The sequence below is a fragment of the Camelus dromedarius genome, chromosome 7 (assembly GCF_036321535.1).
Source record: "Camelus dromedarius isolate mCamDro1 chromosome 7, mCamDro1.pat, whole genome shotgun sequence".
Lineage (NCBI taxonomy): Eukaryota > Metazoa > Chordata > Mammalia > Artiodactyla > Camelidae > Camelus > Camelus dromedarius.
In genome coordinates this window covers 13328866-13350207 of record NC_087442.1, presented here as the reverse complement: position 1 = coordinate 13350207, position 21342 = coordinate 13328866, and the positions used below count along the sequence as shown (strand labels likewise).

General features: G+C 42.2%; 1 protein-coding gene and 1 long non-coding RNA gene across 3 annotated transcripts in view; one reads left to right on the top strand and one right to left on the bottom strand.

The window, feature by feature from the left end:
- Positions 1–865: 865 nt before the first annotated feature.
- LOC105091631 (uncharacterized) lies at positions 866–19205 on the bottom strand. 2 transcript variants are annotated; one of them, XR_010381580.1, is made up of 3 exons: positions 18925–19205; positions 15501–15650; positions 866–9251 (listed from the first exon to the last, which is right to left on the bottom strand). It is a non-coding gene; the product is annotated as an uncharacterized LOC105091631 (long non-coding RNA). The 2 variants fall into 2 exon arrangements; XR_004137944.2 differs by lacking the exon at positions 18925–19205 and adding an exon at positions 18689–18814.
- Positions 19206–19287: 82 nt separating this feature from the next.
- The window catches only part of IFT56 (intraflagellar transport 56), a 33349-nt gene continuing 31294 nt past the window's right edge, over positions 19288–21342 (top strand). Inside the window, exons 1-2 of the mRNA XM_010983179.3 lie at positions 19288–19405; positions 19907–20044. Coding sequence (XP_010981481.1) covers positions 19403–19405; positions 19907–20044 — 141 coding nt within the window. The 5' untranslated portion in view covers positions 19288–19402. The remainder of the gene's footprint in view (positions 19406–19906; positions 20045–21342) is intronic.

Genomic DNA, 21342 nt, shown 5'->3' with positions numbered 1-21342 from the left:
TTACATTCTCAGTGTAGGAGGGCTCCCTTTTCTCCACACCCTCTCCATCATATTATTTGTAGACTTTTTGATGATGATACCACTATCTATTTTTTAATATATATATTTTATTGAAGTATAGTCAGTTTATAATGTTGTGTCAATCTCTGGTGTACAGCACAATGCTTCAGTCATACATGAGCATACATATATTCATTTTCATATTCTTTTTCACCATAAGTTACTATAAGGTATTGAATATAGTTCCCTATGCTATACAGTATAAATTTGTTTATCAATTTTATATATAGTAGTTAGTATCTGCAAATCTCGAACTCCCAATTTATCTCATCCCACCCCTTCCCCACCGACCGCTGGTAACCATAAGTTTGTTTTCTATGTATGTAAATCTGTTTCTCTTTTGTAAATAAGTTTGTCCTTTTTTTTTTTTTTTTTAGATTCCATATATGAGTGATATCATATGGTATTTTTCTTTCTCTTTCTGGCTTACTTCCCTTAGAATGACATTATCCAGGTCCCTGTTGCTGCAAATGACATTATCTTATATTTTTATGGTTGAGTAGTATTCCATTGTATAAATATACCACAGCTTCTTTATCCAGTCATCTGTCAATGGACATTTAGGTTGCTATTGTAAATAGTGCTGCTGTGAACATTGAGGTGCATTTCCATTTGCATGAAATATCTTTTTCTGTCCTCTCACTTTCAATCTATGTGTGTCCTTCCCTTTAAAATGGGTCTCTTATAGGCAAAATATTGTAGGCTTTTGTTTTATTATCCAATCTGCCACTCTATGTCTTTTGATTGGCGCATTTAGTCCATTGACATTTATAGTAATTATTTTTTTTAACTTTTTTTATTGCATTATAGTCATTTTACAATGTTGTATCAAATTCCAGTGTAGAACACAATTTTTCAGTTATACATGAACATACATATATTCATTGTCACATTTTTTTTCGCTGTGAGCTACCACAAGATCTTGTATATATTTCCCTCTGCTATACAGTATAACCTTGTTTATCTATTCTGCATATGCCTGTCAGTATCTACAGATTTTGAAATCCCAGTCTGTCGCTTCCCACCCCACCGCCCCCTTGGCAACCACAAGTTTGTATTCTACATCTATGAGTCTGTTTCTGTTTTGTATTTATGTTCTCTTTTCTTCTTTTCTTTTTTTTTTTAGATTCTATATATGAGCGATCTCATATGGTATTTTTCTTTCTCTTTCTGGCTTACTTCACTTAGAATGACATTCTCCAGGAACATCCATGTTGCTGCAAATGGCATTATGTTGATGGGTTTTATGGCTGAATAGTATTCCATTGTATAAATATACCGCATCTTCTTTATCCAGTCATCTGTTGATGCACATTTAGGCTGTTTCCATGTCTTGGCTATTATAAATAGTGCTGCTATGAACATTGGGGTGCAGGTGTCTTTTTGAAGTAGGGTTACTTCTGGGTATATGCCCAGGAGCGGGATTACTGGGTCATATGGTAAGTCTATTCCTAGTCTTTTGAGGAATCTCCATACTGTTTTCCACAGTGGCTGCACCAAACTGCATTCCCACCAACACTGAAGAAGTAAATTAAAGAAGACTTAAAAAAAAATGGAAAGATATCCCATGCTCCTGGATTGGAAGAATCAATATTGTTAAAATGCCCAAGGCAATCTGTAGATTTAATGCAATCCCTATCAAATTACCCAGGACATATTTCACAGAACTAGAACAAATCATAATAAAATTTATATGGAACCACAAAAGACCTAGAATTGCCAAAGCATTACTGAAGAAAAAGAAAGAGGCTGGAGGAATAACTCTCCTAGACTTCAGACAATACTATAGAGCTACAGTAATCAAGACAGCATGGTATTGGTACAAAAACAGACATATGGACCAATGGAATAGAACAGAGAGCCCAGAAATGAACCCAGAAACTTTTGGTCAACTAATCTTTGATAAAGGAGGCAAGAATATACAATGGAGTAAAGACAGTCTCTTCAGCAAAAGGTGTTGGGAAAACTGGACAGCAGCATGTAAATCAGTGAAGCTAGAACACTCCCTTACACCATACACAAAAATAAACTCAAAATGGATCAAAGACTTAAACATAGACAAGATACAATAAACCTCCTAGAAGAAGATATAGGCAAAACATTCTCTCACATAGATCTCAAATTGTTCTCCTAGGGCAGTCTACCCAAGCAATAGAAATAAAAGCAAGAATAAACAAATGGGACCTAATTAAACTTACAAGCTTCTGCACAGCAAAGGAAACCACAAGTAAAACAAAACGACAGCCTGTGGAATGGGAGAAAATTTTTGCAAACGATGAAACTGATAAAGGCTTGATCTCCAGAATATATAAGCAGATCATATGACATAATAAGAAAAAAAAAAACCCAATCCAAAAATGGGCAGAAGACCTAAACAAGCAATTCTCCAAGGAAGAAATACAAATGACCAAAAAGCACATGAAAAAAATGCTCAATATCACTATTTATCAGAGAAATGCAAATCAAAACTACAATGAGGTGTCACCTCACACCAGTCAGAATGGCCATCATTCAAAAGTCCGCAAATAACAAATGCTGGAGAGGCTGTGGAGTATAGTAATTATTGATAGATGTGTATTAGTTGCCATTTTGAACTTTGTTTTCCAGTTGATTTGATATTTCTTCTTTGTTTCTTCCTATTCCTTTTTGTGGTTTCATAATTTTCTTTTGTGTTAGCTTGGTTTCTTTTTGGTTTTTGTGACTCCATTGTATGCTTTTGATTTGTGGTTACCCTGTTTTTTAAGTATATTTACCCCTTACTATAACTGTTTGCTTTAGACTGGTAGTCATGTAGGCTCAAACACATCCTAAAGAGAATGAAGAAAAAAAAGAGAGAGAGAGGGGAAAAAAAAGTCTATATTTTCTTGCTCCCCTCTCCCACCTGCTATGATTTTGATATTCTTTATTTCTATTTATTTTTTCACATCCTTGTGTTTATTCTCTTGCAACTCATTGTAGTTATCACATTTCCAATTATGGTTTTCTCATTTCTATAGCTTCCTGCTGCTTTTCTATTTAGAGTAGACCTTTCAATATTTCTTTTAGTATAGGTTTAGTTTTGCTGAATTCTTTTAGTTTTTGCTTGTCTGTGAAATTCTTCATCTCTCCTTCTATTCTAAAGGATAGCCTTGCTGGATAAAGTATCCTAGGTTGCAGCCTTTTCTCATTCAGGACTTTGAATTTATCTTGCCACTCCCTTGTGGCCAGCAGTGTCTGTGCAGAGAAATCAGCTAAAAGTCTTATGGCGGTTCCCTTGTAACTAACTCTTTGTTTTTCTCCTGCTGTCTTTAGAATTATTCCTTTAACTTTGGCCATCTTAATTATAATATGTCTTGGTGTAGATCTGTTTGAGTTCTTCTTGTTTGGAACCCTCTGTGCCTCCTGTACTTAGTTACCTAATTCCTTCTTTAGGTCTGGAAAGTTTTCAGTCATGATTTCCTCGAATCCCTTTTCAATCTCCTTTTCTCTTTCTTCTCCTTCTGGGACCCCTATTGTGTGTAGATTGGCATGCTTTATATTACCCCATAGGTCCTTTATATTGCTTTCATAGATTTTTGCTTGCTTTTCTGTCTGCCATTCTGATTGGATGACTTCTGTTATTCTGTCTTCTAAGTCACTTATTCATTCCTCTGCATTATCTAGTCTGCTTTTTATTGCCTTTAGCTTGGCTCTTATCTCAAAAATTGAGTTTTCTGTTTTTAATTGGCTCTTCTTTATAGTTTCAATTTCCTTATTTCATAGTATTCTTTGTTTCTATTCATAATCTCTCTTAGTTCCTTCAGTGCTTTTATCATTCCCTTTTGAAGTCATGATCTAGTAGATATCTCATTGTTCATTCTTTCAAGGGACTTCTCTTGTTCTTTTAATTGGGAGTGGTTCTTCTGCTTCTTCATTTTACCTATATTTCTCTGGCTCTATGAATTTAGGAGTATCAATTATCTACTGTGGTCTTGAAGGGCTTTTTTATTTTTTGTTTGTTTGTTTTTATTTAAAGTGGGAGCATTCTTGTGTAAACTGTGTCCATCTAATGGTTTTGTTGCAATGGCTGTTCTTAGTATGGATGGTTGCCTCTTCTTTCCTCCATGTGTATTGGCTGTTATCCCTTTGATTGGGAATGTGGTTGGTGTTGTCGTGATCAGAGCCTGCCCTGATTGTTGTTATTGGGTGAGGCCTCTTTTTTTGTGCTGTGGTTGTCACAGCCTTGACAGGGTCCTCATCTGCTCCCCTGGAACAGAGGCTTCTAAACCCATTTCTGAGCTGTGGTGTGTAGTATGCAGGCTTCAGCTGAGAAGAAGAGTAGGCAGATGTCCACTGAGATGTGCCCTCTGTGGTGTTGTCTGTCACTTGTTATGCAGGCTTACAAAGTATTATTTGTTGACACTGCCTTTGTTCTTGCCCAAGCTGTGGTAATGTCAGCCACCTGCTCTGGTGTCCCGCAGATTCTGAGTCCCAGGAACCACCAGTGCAGATCCACCAATGTCAGGCACTAGGACCCACCATAGCAAGCGTGCAGTCACATATCTGAATCTGTGGTGCACCACAGGTTCAGTGCAGACCCCAGCCCTGCCTCCACGTACCTAAGGTACACTGGCTTGTTGTAAATATCCGTAAACCTCCACCCTGCGTTAGAACTCTGCTCACTGCCTCTTCATCCCAGGGGTGCAGGTTCACAAAGGGTCCAAAGAGAGCAAATCCACTTGCTCTGCCTTAGGCTGTAAACAAATCTCAGTCCCGCCTGGTGAAGTTGCAGGGCCCCTGGGGATGGATTCAGCTTTCAGCCCCGCCTCCTCTCAGCAGCAATGGCTATGACCCAGCCCCACCTCTCTTCTCATGAGAACACACCAGCAATGGAGCCAAGTGGAGACAGCGGATATGGCCTGGCTGCACTGCGCGCCTCCCCGCCAACACACACCAGCAGTGGTGCTCTTTTATGGGAGGCTCCCAGGCTGTTCTGTTCTGCGCACACCCCCAGCCAGGGCTCACACCGCCCTCCAGTCCCCTGAGGCCGCCTCCACGCAGTAGGCCCCAGCCTCTCCCTGGCTCATCGCTGATCTCAAGCAGCCAGTCCTTGCCGGCTCATGTCTAGGGCTGGGGATCGCAGGGACCCTCAGTGTCTGTTTCCCTTAGTTCTGTCTGCCAATCAGTTGCCACTTTCTCCTCTGATCCTTGGAAGCTCCAGTTCGGTCCCTGCTGACCTCCTAGCTGGAGAAGGGACGTCCCAGCATGAGGGCGCTTTTCTTCCTATGCCGCTCCCTCCCTGCAGGACCAGTCCTGCACCAATTTTTTCTTTTTTTTTCTCACTTGATTTTGTGATAATCCTATATTTTGGAATAAGAGACACTCTGCCAGAATTCAGTAGGTGTTGTGTGCGACTCATTGGGTTTGTAGATGTAATTCTTGGTGTATTTGTGGGAGAGGGCGAGCTGTGAGTCTCTCTACTCCACCATCTTGGCTCAATCCCCCAAACCATTTCTAATTCCCCTCACCCTAAGGGGGTCTTGGTAGCTCACCTGGGTGGGTACCCCAAACCCTCATTCCTTAGAGGTCTGAGCACCTTCTCAGAGCATGGCTGCTGCTCTTGTCTTGTCCGTTCACAGACATGGCTGGGCAAAGGAATACCAACTGACTCTCCAATCTCACTGGAGTTCACACATATTCCTCCCCATCCCCTCTAACAGCAGTCCTACCTCCTCCTGCTGAACAGGCCAATCACCTTTCATAAGACAATGATTCCCTGTCTTACCTGCTGGTCCCTCACCATTAGGAGGCCAAAGTGCCTGGTGGCAGCCATAGCTTGTAGTCCAGTGGGATCTTTGCTGTGTCCCCAGGCAAGAAAGTGCCCCTTTCCGGGACTAAGACCCCTAATTTTGCAGAGCTGAGACTTCTGGGGACAGGGAAGGCCAGTGAGTTTGTAAGGGAGCAAAACTTGCCACCCTAAAATGTCTCTTTGTTGTGCAGATCATTTTGAGCTGAAAATAATCAAAGCCCAAAAAAGACTCAGGAAGAAACTTTGACTGAGAAGGAAAAGCCAGGCTGGGCCCACTCGTAAATCTAAGTTTAAGAAGTGTTGGATTACTGATCTGAGTTCTGCTGGGCTAACTCGTAAATCTAAGTTTAACAAGTGTCAGATTACTGATCCGAGTTCTGCTGGGTTAACTCGTAAATCTAAGTTTAATTAGTGTCGGTAACTGATCTGTTCTTATTAGATAAGTTCTAGTTTACTGATTCCCTGCTTCCCTTTTGTGATATTGCTGAGCTCTTTGCACCTTATTGGCCAGTATACCCCAAGCTTGTAATCTACCCTATAAAACCTCACGCACACGTGTTAGAGGTGCTCAGAGCCCCGGAGCAATAGCCCCTCTGAGCCCGCCAGCATAATAAACCTGAGTACTCCAGCCCTCCGAGTGGTGCTTGTCTCTTGGCTGGCCTGTCATTTCCGTAACATGACCTTCCCCCTAATTGCCTAAAAAAAATTTAGATAGAGGGCCTGTTCCCAGAATAGAGCTATCACCAGAGACACCTGCAAAGAACATGGGCTCGCTATGGTGGGGCAAACTCTAAACAGGGTCTAGAGATTAGAGTCCACTCTGCATCCCATTGTCTCTGCATGACCCAGCAAACATTTATTTACCAAATATTTGCTTTTCCACCTGTATGTGGATTGCCTTCCTCCCCCTCGAAGTCCCAAACCACTACTCCCAACACCCTCTTTTGTCCTTAGCTGAAGATGGTATTCAAAGTGAGGGTTTCAGCCATTTTGAGGAGTTACTCAGTTTTCCTGGGTCTCTCCCAAGTATATGTGTTATTAAACTTTGACTTTTCTCCTGTTAATCTGCCTCATGTCAATTTAATTCTTAGGCCAGCCAGGAGGGTAGAGGAAAATTTCTTCCTCCCCAGTAGGTCATTGGAATGATGCTAACTGGAGCCACTCATACTCCCACCCATTGTGGAAGACACATGTATTCTTTCTATTGGTTGGGGTGGAGGGGGTGAGTGAAGTAGCTCAGTGGAAGAGCACATATTTAGCATGCACGAGGCCCTGGATTCAATCCCCAGTACCTTCATTAAAAATAATAATAATAAATTTTTTAAAAACTTAAGATTCTGTTGCAGACACAGCACCATACTAATCTATCTGATTGAAGAAATATACCATGATGTCTTGGAGGAAGTGTCATCATTGCATTGTGTTGCCTCCTGCTGGAGCTTCAGCTGCGTCTTTAACTAGTCATTCCAATATTTTGTCTATCCAGCAACTTCAAGGTCACTGGGTGTGTGATATGACCAGCAGATCCCATGTTTGTGGGCTCACTCCCCTATCTCCTGTGAAGGAGAGAGGCTTCTGGTCAGATGCTGTGTTATGTGGGATTCCATGTCTGTGGATCAGGCAATCTGTAAGTCCCCAGAGACTGGGGCTACTGAGGTCCTGCAGGCAGGAAAAGCAACCCTGTACCTGGAATCAGTGTCAGTTCCTGAAAGAGCATACCTCTGGCTCTTCCAGGAAAATAAAAAAAAGGCCCAATGTAGTCAACTGGTCACCGAGTATCCTATTAAGGAATAGAGCTTAGCATTCGCCTTTATGGCGGGCAGACTGGACATTTAGAGGTGGCAGTAGCTGTATTCATTTTGGCAAATGACAGTCCAAGCTGTTACGTTTTTTTATTGCCTCCATCTCTGCCACCCTAGCCTCTTTGTTCAGGTCCCCAGCATGCAGCAGTGGTGAGAGAGGGGCTCTGACCAAGGCTGGCTGCACTAACCAGCCATATTATTTTGTCTAGTTGGCACACCTTTCATGATAGACGCTTACTCGTGGGCCTTAACATGTGAGACAAACATCTTCCCACTTTGTGTCCACTCCCCTATGTCCATCCACATGCCTCTACTTCAAATCTTCTTGTTTCTGATTTTACAGTCTTTTTCTTCAGGTCCTCCGCCCACCAGCCAGGCCACTCATCACTGTCCATGAGTCCACATTTGTTGTAACCTTGGTCCATTCTCCTTCCGCACCAAGTGGATGACCAGGTGCACATCTCAAAGCTCCTCCTGTTGGTGAGATTTTCCTTCACCACTGTTCTTCAAGGCCTCCTCTGAGCGAGACTGTAATACAGCCACCACCCATTTTCAGCTTGTACCCACATACTGAAGTGACCCACCAATGAGCCCAGTGTATTCTTTTTCTTCTTCCTTTTGCTGGTTATATGGGATCCCCCTCACACAGCCACAGGTCTAGGCTAGGGGAGGGGTGCCAGTGCAACCGTAATGAGTGACATGGAGATCTGGGCTACATGCTCTTACAGCTTATTGTACCTCCTGGTCCTGCTTATGCTTAGTCCCAGATGCACCTGTTTTATCCTGTGATGACTCTGATGCTGGGCCTGCCTGTATAAATTGATCTGTCCAATAGGACCTAGCTCGTGATGGCCAATCTGAGCCCAAAGTCATTTAGTATCTCTACCAAGGCCCAGTAGCAAGCTAGGAGCTGTTTTTCAAAAGGAGTAATTCTTCCCAGCAGTTGGCATTACCTTGTTCCATAATCCCAGGGGTCTTCTTTGTGATTCTTTTATTGAGACTTGTCATAAACGTCACGCTACATATTGTTCCATCACTGACACTCCAACACTATAGGCCCTGCCAGATTGTAAGGTCCAGGCAGCAGTGCTGTTGATATCACAGGCTGGACATACTGCTGCGTTATTTTTCCCTCTCCAGGTCCACTCAAAGCTGGCAGACTTCCATGCAGCCCAGGGTGTAGGGGTAGTTTTCTTTGGTGTAGAATGTGTTTCCTCAAGAACTTAAAGAAGCCTAATGGGCTTTGTGCTTCCTTTCTTCCAGTAAGGGATGCCAGGTGCAGAAAGTTGTCTTTAATTAGGAGGACATGTCCCAGCACGCTGCTGGCCATCAGACTTTTCAGAATCCTTAGAGAAGTGGCAGGTCACTGAATCTTCATAGGATTTCTCTCCCACTGCCTGGAGCTTCTAGCGTGCGCTCCACCACTTCCTCATCCTGCCTGAGCAGCATATCATTGACATAATGGGTCAATGTGTGGTTACATAGGCTGTCCACGTGCTCCAGTCCTCTTCAGACTGTGTTATGACGGGAGGCTGAAGAGTGAGCATAGCCCTGCAAAACTGCAAATGCTTGCTGATGTTCATTCTGTGCGAATATGAACTCTTTCTGATCCTTTTTCCTGACTGGGATAGAAAAGAATGTATTTGCCAAATCAACAGCCACAAACCAGGTACCTGAGGCTGCATAACTCTGCAAATCCTCTATGCCTGGCACGGCAGGTCAGACCAGGTGACTACCTCCCTGCTGTAGTCTGCAGTCTTTCTCCAGCCAGTTACTGTAGGGCTGACACTGGCAAATTAAATAGAGATATGATAGGGATGACATGTCATCATTTGATATTTAAGAGTGCCATTGATCTTGGCCATCTTCCTACCCTGGGTTGCAATGCAATGTAATGCCCAGGGGTGAGGGTGCAGTTTCAGCTACTTCCACTTGGCCTTCCCTACTACCATGGCTCTCACCCCAGAGGACAAGGAGGCAACGTGAGGGTTAGTCCAGCTTCCAAAAATGTCCATCTCAATATACATTTGGGATTAAGGGAATGACAACTAATGGGCCTCTGGACCCAAGGGGACTCACCTTTTCAGAAATCCATTTGCTCCCAGTCTAACAGGGGGGGCCATCAAAGTGCTTCAGCTGTCAGAGTATCAGCTAACCTCTGACCTTGTGTTCAACAGTCATCCAAATGCCTGGGTAAGCCCTCTTCCCAGTGTTTTGCCATCCCAGGAGATGTTGTAGTTCTCTCTGGGGAAGCATTAGAGGAACTATTACAGTTCATCCTTGCCACAGCATTGCAGGTCTTTCCTCTGGGGACCTGGCCACCTCTTCAGAACTGAGTACGATGTCTGAACACTGGTTCAGGTATGGAAACCAGGCAAAAAATTGTGACCTTTTATTGGGGTGACTGTCTTCCTCATTGTCCTGCTTATTAATTCTTGTTTTTTTTTTTCAATTGTGCATGTAAAGCAGTGTTTTGTCGGCTACCCATCTATTCTCCTCCGAGGGAAACTGTTCTATTCACAACCTCTGAAGCTCTCTAGAGGTCAGCCCCCAACTGTGGCTGTCATTCTGGCTTTGTTGTAACAAACCCCTGGCTTCTGGAGTTATAGGCCATCACCTGGGGTCTGTTGCATCAGGGCCCTATCATCCCCACTGCTATCACTAAGTCAAGTTCTAGGACAGCCCCTCCTTCCATCAGTTACACCCCGTGGGAATGCACCGCTGAACTTCTTAGTGACTTTGATGCCCCTTTCACCAGGGTTTTCCTGTTAACCTTGATGGAAGTGATGCCTCTGAGCCATCCTATAGCACCTAATTTTCTGGTGGACCTTTTGGCCTGTCATAATATAACTCTTCTAGCACGTCCACCTTCCTGAGTCTTTTAATCCTTTCCTGTACTCTCTGCCAGAGAAATTTAGGCATTTCATCCTCTCTCTTCATGGGCCATTACTTTCCCAGGCTTCTAGGAGCCACCTGGCAGAAATTTTGCACCATTCCCTGTCCTTGTCAGGATGTTAAATCCTGTATCCTGAGAGAGTGCTCCTTTGTCAATAACGTCTATATACAGTCTTATATTCCAGCTCACTTAATAGAGGCGTTTTCTCAGAATGATAAGGTTGAAAGTCAAAATATATCACTTATTTTAGAGGAATGACAAGGAAATGAGAAGAGAGGAGGGGAACTATTTGTGTAGTTAGAGAGGTTTTTTTGTTGTTCGTTTGTTTGCTTGTTTATTGCTATTGTTTTACTGGAAGATCTAACCATTTGAGAAAATTTCAAAGAAATAAGTCTCAGAAGAATGCAAAGCTGTCATTCAGACACATTCACGTGATATCAAGCTTCGTGAATCTGTTGAACCACCAATCAAGGAGGGAAGTAAAACATACACAAGGCAGCGATGAGTCAGCTCTGCCAGGTCCTAGAAATTTAAAGTACATAAACATCAGAGGATTGAGTCAGATGGAATGTCCAAAGTCCATGGCAAACAAATGTTCTCCAGGAGATACAGGAGTCAAAGGAGACATTAGTCAGCCAGACAGGGGAGGGCAGAAGTGGGGAGCAGGCCGGGGATTTCCCTAGATTGAATCTGCGTAGCAGCCGGGCTCTCTGGGAGGAAGTGAACTGGGAAGGGATGAAGCTAGAGTGTACAAGAGGAGAGGCTAACTTTAGAGTGAGAAGAACCATTTCCCTCTTTGAGGATGAATTTATAGACTTTGCTTTGGTGGTTTGAAAATGAGGAACATCGGCTGCAAACTTCCTGATAATACTCGTCTGAAAGCACAGCAACAGGCACGTAGTCCAGAGATGGGCTGACTTGGTGACGATGACCCGACGTGGTGGCAGTTAGCTGGCTCCCCACGAGCCTTACCTCCTGATATTTGCACCCTTGTGTCATCCCCTCCCACACTGCATAGGACTGATATGTGTAATCAGTATGATATTACAGAAATGGCAGCATGAATTCCAAACCTACATCAGAAAAAACATTGTGACTTCCTCCCTTTTCACTCTTTTTTTTTGTATATATATATTTTACTGAAGGACAGTCAGTTTACAACGTTGTGTCAATTTCTGTTGAACAGCGTAATGCTTCAGTCATATATGAATATACATATATTCATTTTCATAATCTTTTTCACCATAAGTTGCAACAGGATATTAATATAGTTTCCTGTGCTCTACAGTATGAACTTGTCCTCTCTGTTCACTCCTTTATCACTCACTCTGGGGAAGCCAGTTGCCGTGTTGTGCGGACCCTAAAGCAGTCCTATGGAGAGGTCCATATGGCAGGTAGCGAAAGCCAGGCATGTGGGCGAGCCACTTGGAATGTGATCCTTCAGCTCCAGCCGGGTCCTGTGACTAGAGCCCCCAGCTGACAGCTTAACTTCAACCTCAGAAGAGCCTCTGAGCCAGAACCACCCAGCTAAGCTACTCAGCACTATGGGAGCTACTCAGTAACTATGGTAGATAAGAATATTGATTGCTTTAAGCTATTAAGTTTGGGGGCAAATTGTTCTGCAGCAGTGGATAATGAATACCATATACCCAAACACGCAAAGTAACAAAAATCCAAAACACAGAGTAATGTGGACAATGTGAGGAAACTGGGTAGGTAATCCGGTCCAGAGGAGGGATGAAAGGACAGATGAAGTGAAAAGAGCAGATGAGAGGGAGTGGGAATTACAACAGGTTATCAGGTTGCATGTGGCTGGGAAGAGACGACCAGGGGCTTAGGATCTCTGAGACCGCTGTATGGAAGGTCAAGGCAGGACTGGGCATGGCAGGCAGAGAGGGGCCCCAGCAGGCTGCATCCGGGTGGCCTTTCATGCCTTGGGCTTCCTCCTTCAGTACTATTCCCCCTGGGATAGAATAGGACCGGGGCTGTACCCTGAGCCCCCAGGCACTGGGTGGGAGGCTGACAAGACCACCAGGCCCAAAGCATCTGCTGTGTGTAAATGCTTTAAATAATATGAAAACTTAAACAAATGTGGCACATTCATACCACGGAATATTATTCAGCCATGGAAAGGAATGGACTCCTTGTACATGCTATAACATGAATGAGTCTTAAAAACATTATGCTGAGTGAAAGAAGCCAAATTTAAAGGGCCACATACAGTATGATTCCATGTATATGAAATGTCCAAAATGGGCAAATCCATAGAGACAGAAAATAGACTAATGGTTGCCAGGGTCTCAGGAAAAGAATGAATGGGAAGTGGCTACCAGTGGATACAGGTTTCTTTTGGGGGTCATGAAAATGTTCTAAGATTAGATAATGGTGATGCACAAACTTGTGAACCCATTAAATTGCATACTTTAATATGGTGAATTTTATGGCATGCAAACTATATCCCAATAAAAAATAGAATATGAAGACTGAAGTGCATCTAATAGCACTGAGAGTGTGTCTAGCACTATGCTAAATGCTTTCTGTATATAATTCATCTAACTTTCACAACCAGTAGGCCTAGGAAGTGAGGACTGTTATTATCATTTTCTTTTTACAGGTGAGAAAACTGAAGCCCAGAGAGGTTAAGTGACTTGCCCAGGTCACACAGCTAAAGCAAGTGCCAGAGCCAAGAACTGAACCCAAGCAGTCTATCTCCTGAGGCTACAGGCTTAATCACTCTGTTATATCACCTTTTACTTATCCATGATCTCAGGTGAGTCTTAAGCAAATCAGCGAGGTGGATTTTAGTACCTCTATTTACAGAGGGAAAAACTAAAACTCAGACTGGTTAAGTAACTGCTCAAGATCACACAGCTAGCAAGCCAGGGAGGCAGGATTCAAATCCAGGTCTTGCTGATTTCAAAAGACACAACTCCATGTCACCTCCAGCTGTTGCTGGCAGCTGCCTTCAGCAGCAGAGGGTGAACTGAAATGGACCTTCCCAGGATCCCGCACCTCAGCAGCCAACTGACACAGGGAGCTCCTTCTCTTAACGATCATGGGATTGCAACACCTGGTATTTTTCCAGTTTACATGTTATGATGTTTCTATTGCTTTCAGGTTTCTCCATTTATCTTTTCACCAAATAAACAATTCCATTAGCAAACAGAAGTTGAAAATTAGAGGGGAGCTAAGTAGTATAATGCACGCTTAGCATGCATGAGGTCCTGGGTTCAATCCTCAGTGACTTTGTTAAAAATAAATAAACCTAATTACCTCCCTCACAAAAAAAAAATTTTTAATGAATTAAAAAATCAAAAAAAAATTGAAAATTAGTTTGCTCAGTAGCTTCACACAGACAAAGCCACTTAGTTTTAACTGGTATAAATCAAGTTACCTTTTATTTGGAAATAAATATTGACTCATGTCTTTAGTTTCAGTTAAAAATTTGGTTGTCTAGAAAAATTTGGGAGTTTTCAAATAGATACCTCTTTTTAATTTTTAGATTATGGAAAATTTCTACATAAAAATAGATGGTATAATAAACACTCACGTACCCATCACCTAGCTTCAACAATGATCACCTGTAAATTTCTTATTATCTAGTTCTCCAATTTATTAATAGTTCAGCCATGACTATGTTATCCTTTAGCATTGGTTAAATCACTTTTTAAAAAGCAAAATTTTCATAGGTGTCATTTCTTGATTATAAATGTATAGATAATTCATCTGAAACTAACATTGTGAAACAAATACATATCAATAAAAATAAAATAAAATAAATTTATAAATAACTTATATTTTCTTCATTTTGATTCTTGGTATCTTCCAAAATTTCCACGGTGAATATGTAGTAATAAGAAAAATAACTTATTTAAATAATTGAAAAATGTATTTCTTTAAGGAGCATTTTTTTCTAATGCTTTATCCCACAGTATTTTTTGCTCTTTCTTAGAAAAGTCATATAACTCACTAGTAGGAAGTGGGATAAAATTTGCTTTTTAAAACATGCTTTTTGATGGTAAGGTAGAATCTTTGTGAAACTAATGAACAAAAGAAGAAAAAAACCTAATAGCGCTCAATAGAGCTGATGAATGGAGTTAATGTGTTCCACAGCAGAAATGTTGAGGGATCTTATTTTCATGAGACTTTTTCCTTAAGGAAAGTCCACCCTAGCAAGAAATGCCAAAACTTCTTACTGTCTTCCACATTCCCTCAGCAACTCATGGCCCTGGTGATTGACAGGTGATTTCCAAGGACCAGGAGTCAGGATCACTGCATCATAGCTAGAGTGGTGTAACAGACTCCAGAACATCACTCTGAGCTCAGACCTGGATTATCATAAAAATAAAACAGAACAAAAATCCCCCAAAACACAGATTTGGCAAGATGCAATTTACATATCATAAAATTCACCTGTTTTAAGGGTACGGTTCAATGTTTTTCAGTAAATTTACATCATCATGCAACCATCATCACAATCTGGATTTTTTTTAAAATAATATTCAGAAATTGCCATTCTATTGCAACTGCAATAAAGTTGCAAGTTCCAAATTTGCTTCTTAACTATGCAACCAGCTTTTGTGTGTCTGTTATTATGTGTTTTATAACACCTTAGACTCTTAGAGCTAGCATTGGGAATAGCAGCGTCTTCTCAAGGATACTCAGTGCCATATTCTACCCTTCATAATTACAGCTACCCTTCAAACAGCCTCTAACAGGAACTTAGAGCTTAAAACAGTAGTCTAAACTGCTGAAAATCAGAGATCACTTCAACGGATTTAGCAAGATCAACAGGGTTATTTACAGCATAATCAGCAACACTGCCCTTAGACTTCGAGAGGGGACCCTGCTCTGGGCTCTGTCTGCACCTCACACCAGGTGTGAAGAAGCTATGGAGCTGAGGGGTTCTTGCGGCTCCCCCTTACCACACTATGGTAAATTCCCTGCCCACACCACTTCCAGCCTGTTTCCCTACCTGAGTGGGTCTCTTCCCTGTGTCTGTCCTCCTTTTAGGTGTGTCAGGGGGTGACTGCTCACAGGAGAGTGAGTGATGACCACTTGCACTTGTAGGATGGGCCTCCACGATGTGCACAGGGCTCCCCCATGGTGTGGGATGGAACCTAGGCTGAAAAGAGAAGGGCAGGAACTGAGGGCGGGGGCTAGCTCTCACCACACTGCCGCCTCCCCCAAAGGAATTCTAAGAAGTCTAAATTGGACCATGACTTTCTTCATGGGGCTGCATTTGTCAAGGTAGGAGGAAAAAACATTTTAATAGTTTGCTAGGCTGATTTTAACTTTTTCAGTATTTAGACATATGGTATGTGGACCTCTGTTTGTATGGTTTCATTTACATGAAACGTCCAGAATAGGCAAATCCAGAGGCAGAAAATGGGTTAGTGATTGCCAGAGGCTGGGAGAAGGGGGAGAAGGATGAATGGCTGCTGATGGACATGGGGTGATGAAAATGTTCTGGAATTCGACAGTGGTGATGGATCCACAACACTGAATTGTACACTTTAAAAGGGTGAGTTTTATATTAGTTGAATGGCATCACAATAAAGAAATTACAAAAGAATATAAAGATTGTTATATAAAGAAGAGCCAAAAATAATTTTGTTTTACATTTAACCAAAGGTAGGGATATTTCTGATATTTGGAACCAAAAGAATTATAAGTATAGTGTTGAGGAATTTGTGCATCTTTAAAGTCTATGGATGTGCCTGTCTGCATGTATTTATCTATGTTTGTGTGTATACAAAAGTGTATATATCAGGGAATTAAGATATGTAGTCATTCATTTACTCTCTAAGTGATTGGGGGTGAGGATGGGGATGGGGACAGGAGCTGGAGTGCAAGGAGGATGAAAAAGAATCTAAGAAATCATACCTGCCTTCTATGAGCTTATGGTACACCTGAGTCTCTCTAGGGCTAGTTATTCTGAGGGCTATGTAATGTAGTTCAACTATAACACAACTACCTCTACATTTGGGAGAATTACTTCACTTCTCCAGATGTTGTTTCCTTAGTCTGTTAATTGCGAGGGTTGGACTAGATGTCCTTTAAAGGTCCCTTGCGGCTCTAACATTCCATGATTCGGTGATTTTAGACTACCTTTGCAGCTGTGCTCACTGGGTTTGGGAGTGAGATAGATAAGTCATCCAATCAACACATATTTATTATAGCTCCTTATTGTCTGTAATGTCATAAGCCAAAGCAAAAAGACCAGGTAAGAATCATGAGATTGAGAAGTCATAAAACATGTCATGAGTCAATTGTATAAGATGGTCAAATCACTCAGTTTTTTGTACTCAATACAATCAAATTAGTCACACCCAATACTAAAGAAAATAAAGGGTTTAAGGAACCACTCTGAAGAGAGATCCAGGAAGGGAGGCATCCTCACTGCAGAGGGCAGGCACGGCTCCGGAAGTAGGCATCAGCAACCAGTGTGGCGCTGGCTTTTCTCAGCAATAACCTTCTCCTCAGGCACAGCCTCCAGAAGATTCTGACCTGGGCAGTCTCTAGCGTACTGTGTACACTCCACTGAGATCCCTCTCCAGAAACTGCACTCAGACCCTATGTTTTGTGAAGTATAGTCCCTGGGGTCCACCAGTTACAACCCCAGGAGCAAGAAGCCTTATCTGTGGACAAAAAAATGTTGTCTGCCATTTCAGTAAACAATGAATGCTGCCCTCCAACAAGCCAGCAGACACTGCAGCTGCCCCTGATGGTGTGCCCGGAAGGGAATTCAGGATGGAGAAAAACAGGATACTGGTCCTAGGTGGTTAAAAGATGCATATCAAAGGAATAATTTCAATGAGCCCACACTTTTGCATCTTCCCATACATAGAAAAGCTCTAAAATCCTTAACTTGAGATGTCTGTTTTTTGTAATTAGCAGTAATCTTTTGATGTTCAACTACATTTTTTTCCCCAGTAAAAACTCCTATACATCCAGGCTCCTTTCTTACCTCTTTGGAACAGCTCCTCAGAGATACCTGAGAGGCTGATAGCCAGGCTATTGTCTTAGTAAGTTCCCCAAATAAAACGTAACTCTCAACTTTTAGATTGTGTACTTTTTCAAGTCAACACATGGGTGTGGATTCTGAAAAATTAGGATCACTAATGAGACAGGAGGGAAAGGAGCTGGGCACAATTATTAAAAGAATGACAAAGCCATTGAGGATAGTACAAATACTGGTTAGAACCAATTAGGCCCAAGATGGCAGGAGATTTGATTTCCAGTAGAGATTAAGCTTCATTATACACTCATTGTAATAGGGTAGCGTGCTAAATGACACACCTGCCGATGCCATGACAGTTCTGAGGCTGACCATAAAAGGCCAAAAAGTGAGCAGTGGCCCAATTCCTGGAAACCCCTGTCTTTTCCCCAAAACAGTTGGAATAATCCTCCCACTTGTTAGCATATGAAATTACCTAGCCCATAAAAACTAACCAACCCCACACCTTTGGGCCACTCTCCCTTCCAAGACAGACACATTCTGTCTATGGAAGTGTGTATCTCTCTAAATAAACTCATTTTCACTTTACTATGGCTTGATCTTGAATTCTTTCCTGTGCAAAGCCAAGAACCCTCACTTGGTGGCCCGTGGCATGGGCTTGCCTAAGACCTGGGAAATGACCACTCTCTCGCACCCCATTCTCCTGCAACACTAAGAAAAATAGCATTGCTCACCACCTATTTCCACAGGTTGTTGTAATGCAAGGCAGTTGCTGACCAACAGTAGCACTCTTAGAAGAATTTAAGATGAAAACAGAATGAGGTATCCATGCTTTGGACACACATTAATAGGCAGGTCCCTCAGATAGTTAGATGTATATTTCAGGAAGAATTTTGATGACCCCAGATTCTTGCATCTTCCCATACATAGAAAAGCTAAAAAGATTAACTGGAGACACTTGTTCTTTGTGATTAGCAGTAATCTTTTATGAAGATATATGCTTAACTGCAGGTATTCCCCAGCAAATTTTGTATGTATATATATACACATACTGGCTTCTCCCCTACCTCTTCTGAGCAGTCGCCGCAGAGTTGACTGGCTATTTCCCCCACATTAATCCTCTGCAAAATTCTAAATAAAGCTTAACCTCACAACTCTTATATTTAAGTGTTTCCGCAAACCTTTAAAAACAATTTACTTACCTAACTTCACACTCCAGTTATCGTAACTTACATACTCAAAGTCTTAACATCAGACCTTTAAGAACAATCAAGATGTATGCCACATTGGCCACTGTGACTCCATCTTGTTTTTCTCTATTTCTAATAAATCAAACGTTCTATCCTAAATTTTATGAGCAGGAATCACAATATAATGTCAAGTTACAAAAGTAAGTTTATCTACGGAAATAAGAAACTGTATTCTAGTGAACTCCCACCTCCAAACATCAGCTTCCTTCGTTTGGCAGGAATTTTTTTGGTACGCTTTCCCTGAACTGCACAGGATACCGAGATCACATGCCAGTCAACGCCCAGGGTTGCTATGGAGCCCAACGCGGTCCAAATCGGAAGTGGTCCTTGAAAATTACTTTCCCAGGAAACTTGTATTTGAAAACCATGCCATTCTAACTCGCTTTTTCCTAAAGGAGACTCAGAGAGATACAGTCAAACTCCCGCTCTCAGCACAGAGAAGGACGTTCTCCTCCCAAGAGAGGAACTTCCATTCCTGCAGAAGCGAAAGCGGAAGGGAACCAAGGCGCGAGGGCACCGGTTCTCCGACGAGCGCTTCTCCCGGAGGGACCAGTCCCCCGGCGGGGTTGCCGTGGAGACCGAGCGAGCTTTGTGGATGCCCTGGCGCGCTGAGGCCTGGCCTTCTGCTGTCTGTCTGCGGAGGGGACCCACAGGACCGACGCCAAGATGGTTAGTGGCTTTGAATAGTGAGGAAGAAGTTTGAGGAGGTCCTGGAACTGGAGATTAGAGGTTCCCAGCACACTTCTGGGTTAAGTCGAGGAGTGTCAGCAGAGGATGATCTCCGTGCCCTCCGGATGTTCCCTTGGGGGACCGGGATGCGACTGTAAATGTCTCGTTGCTTTTTTCCCTCCTGCTTCTCCATTTCCTCACTCCTGAGCTGCGCGTGGGGTGGAAAGCAGACCAAGGGAAGACTGAGATGACAGAAGCTGCGCGAAAACATCTCTTATCTCACTCTAATTGGAGGAGATAAAGAAGTAGAGAGTAGGAGTTCAGCTCAAGCACAGGGTGATGGTACTTTTAGTAAAATAGGTGTTACAGAAAGAGTTTGAATAGGCTTATCTGGGGTTCGTTGTTAAGGATTTGACTCATAAATCCAGGAGCCGTCACTCTAAGTTTAAAATTGACCATCGGAATTGGATCCTACAGCTGCCTTTGTTATTTCTTTCACAGATGCTTTCAAGGGCCAAACCTGCTGTAGGCGGGGACCTACCACATACTGACAAAAGAAAGAAGAAAGGTAGGAAGATTCCAAAACTAGAGGAGCTACTTTCACAAAGAGATTTCACTGGAGCTATTACCCTGTTGGAGGTAATGTCCAAAGAAGGTTGCTTCTTAGGAGGTGAATAACAAGGATATAAGATGAATGCTTGGATGAATGCTGGTTGCTATGCTGTTGGAACAGGTGGTTGCATTCTGGGGCTTTCTATAAATCTAGTCAGGCACAGGTTCCAGATTCCAAGTTAAGTATAAACCTGATTAAAAATGAACTAAAAAGACAGGCTTCTTTCTTGTGAAGCACTTTTAATGATGTCTAGTCCCACTGATGGTGAATCCAACCTAAAAATATAAAGGGACATTTAATACAGTGTCAGTTCACATATTGTTTATTTCATTCTCTGACTTATTTATGATTTATTCCTATTATATGCTATAAGATTTTGATCAGATTAAATAATTCTACCATGTTTCATGCTTATTGTCTAAAATATCATATCTTCAAAAGATATTTCAAATATGGCAGTAGTTCTCAATTTTTAATATGTAGCAGTATCACTTAGGGTACTTATTAAAATGTACATTCCTGGACTCCTACCCTAGGGAATTCTGATTCTTTACAGAATTGGTCTACAGTGGTGCTCAGGAATCTGTATTTTTTGGCAAGTGGCCTAAGTGCTTCTAACACAGATGATCCAAGAATACTGCACTTGGAGAAACTGCTTTGTGGGAAGCACATGTCATAGGAAAATGAAGGGATGCACCAAAGAATGAAGCAATGAAGAGTTTTGACAGCACAGCCTGGCCGTGTTGTGCCACTGTCATTTCTCTAATGCACTACTCCAGGCATGTTACTCTATCAACAGTAACTGTTTTAACTAGTTTTCTGTATCTTTCTCAGTCTTTCATATATAGTCCTGCTTCTCACTAGTGCTTTGGTATTGAGCACATTGTTTAATTTTTTTGATGTCAGCTTTCTCATCTTTAAAGTGGGCAAGTTGACTTTGAAGAACTTTCTAGCTCTGTAAATCAGTGGACTGAGTGGTAGATACATGTCTAATTTTTGTCCATCTCTTTTTCTCTTCTCTCTTTTCTTTGAGGCAGTGACCACATTTTCCTTACTGTGTAATCCAATGCTGCCTTTAAGTTGTCAGGGAGGCTCTGTTCTATGTTTACATCCTTAGGTAGCCAGAATGCCATGATGAGTGGGAATGGGAACTGCCATAGTTTGGGATGAGGAAGACTCATGAACTCTTCTGTGGCTCGAGGGGGTTCCTAGGGCAAATTCAGGGAGACCTGAAATAGGAGTCTCTTCACACTTAAGGCACTGTACTCAAATTCACAGTATTTGCTGAGAGGAGAATTTCTAGTGCTATGAACTTAGCTACAGG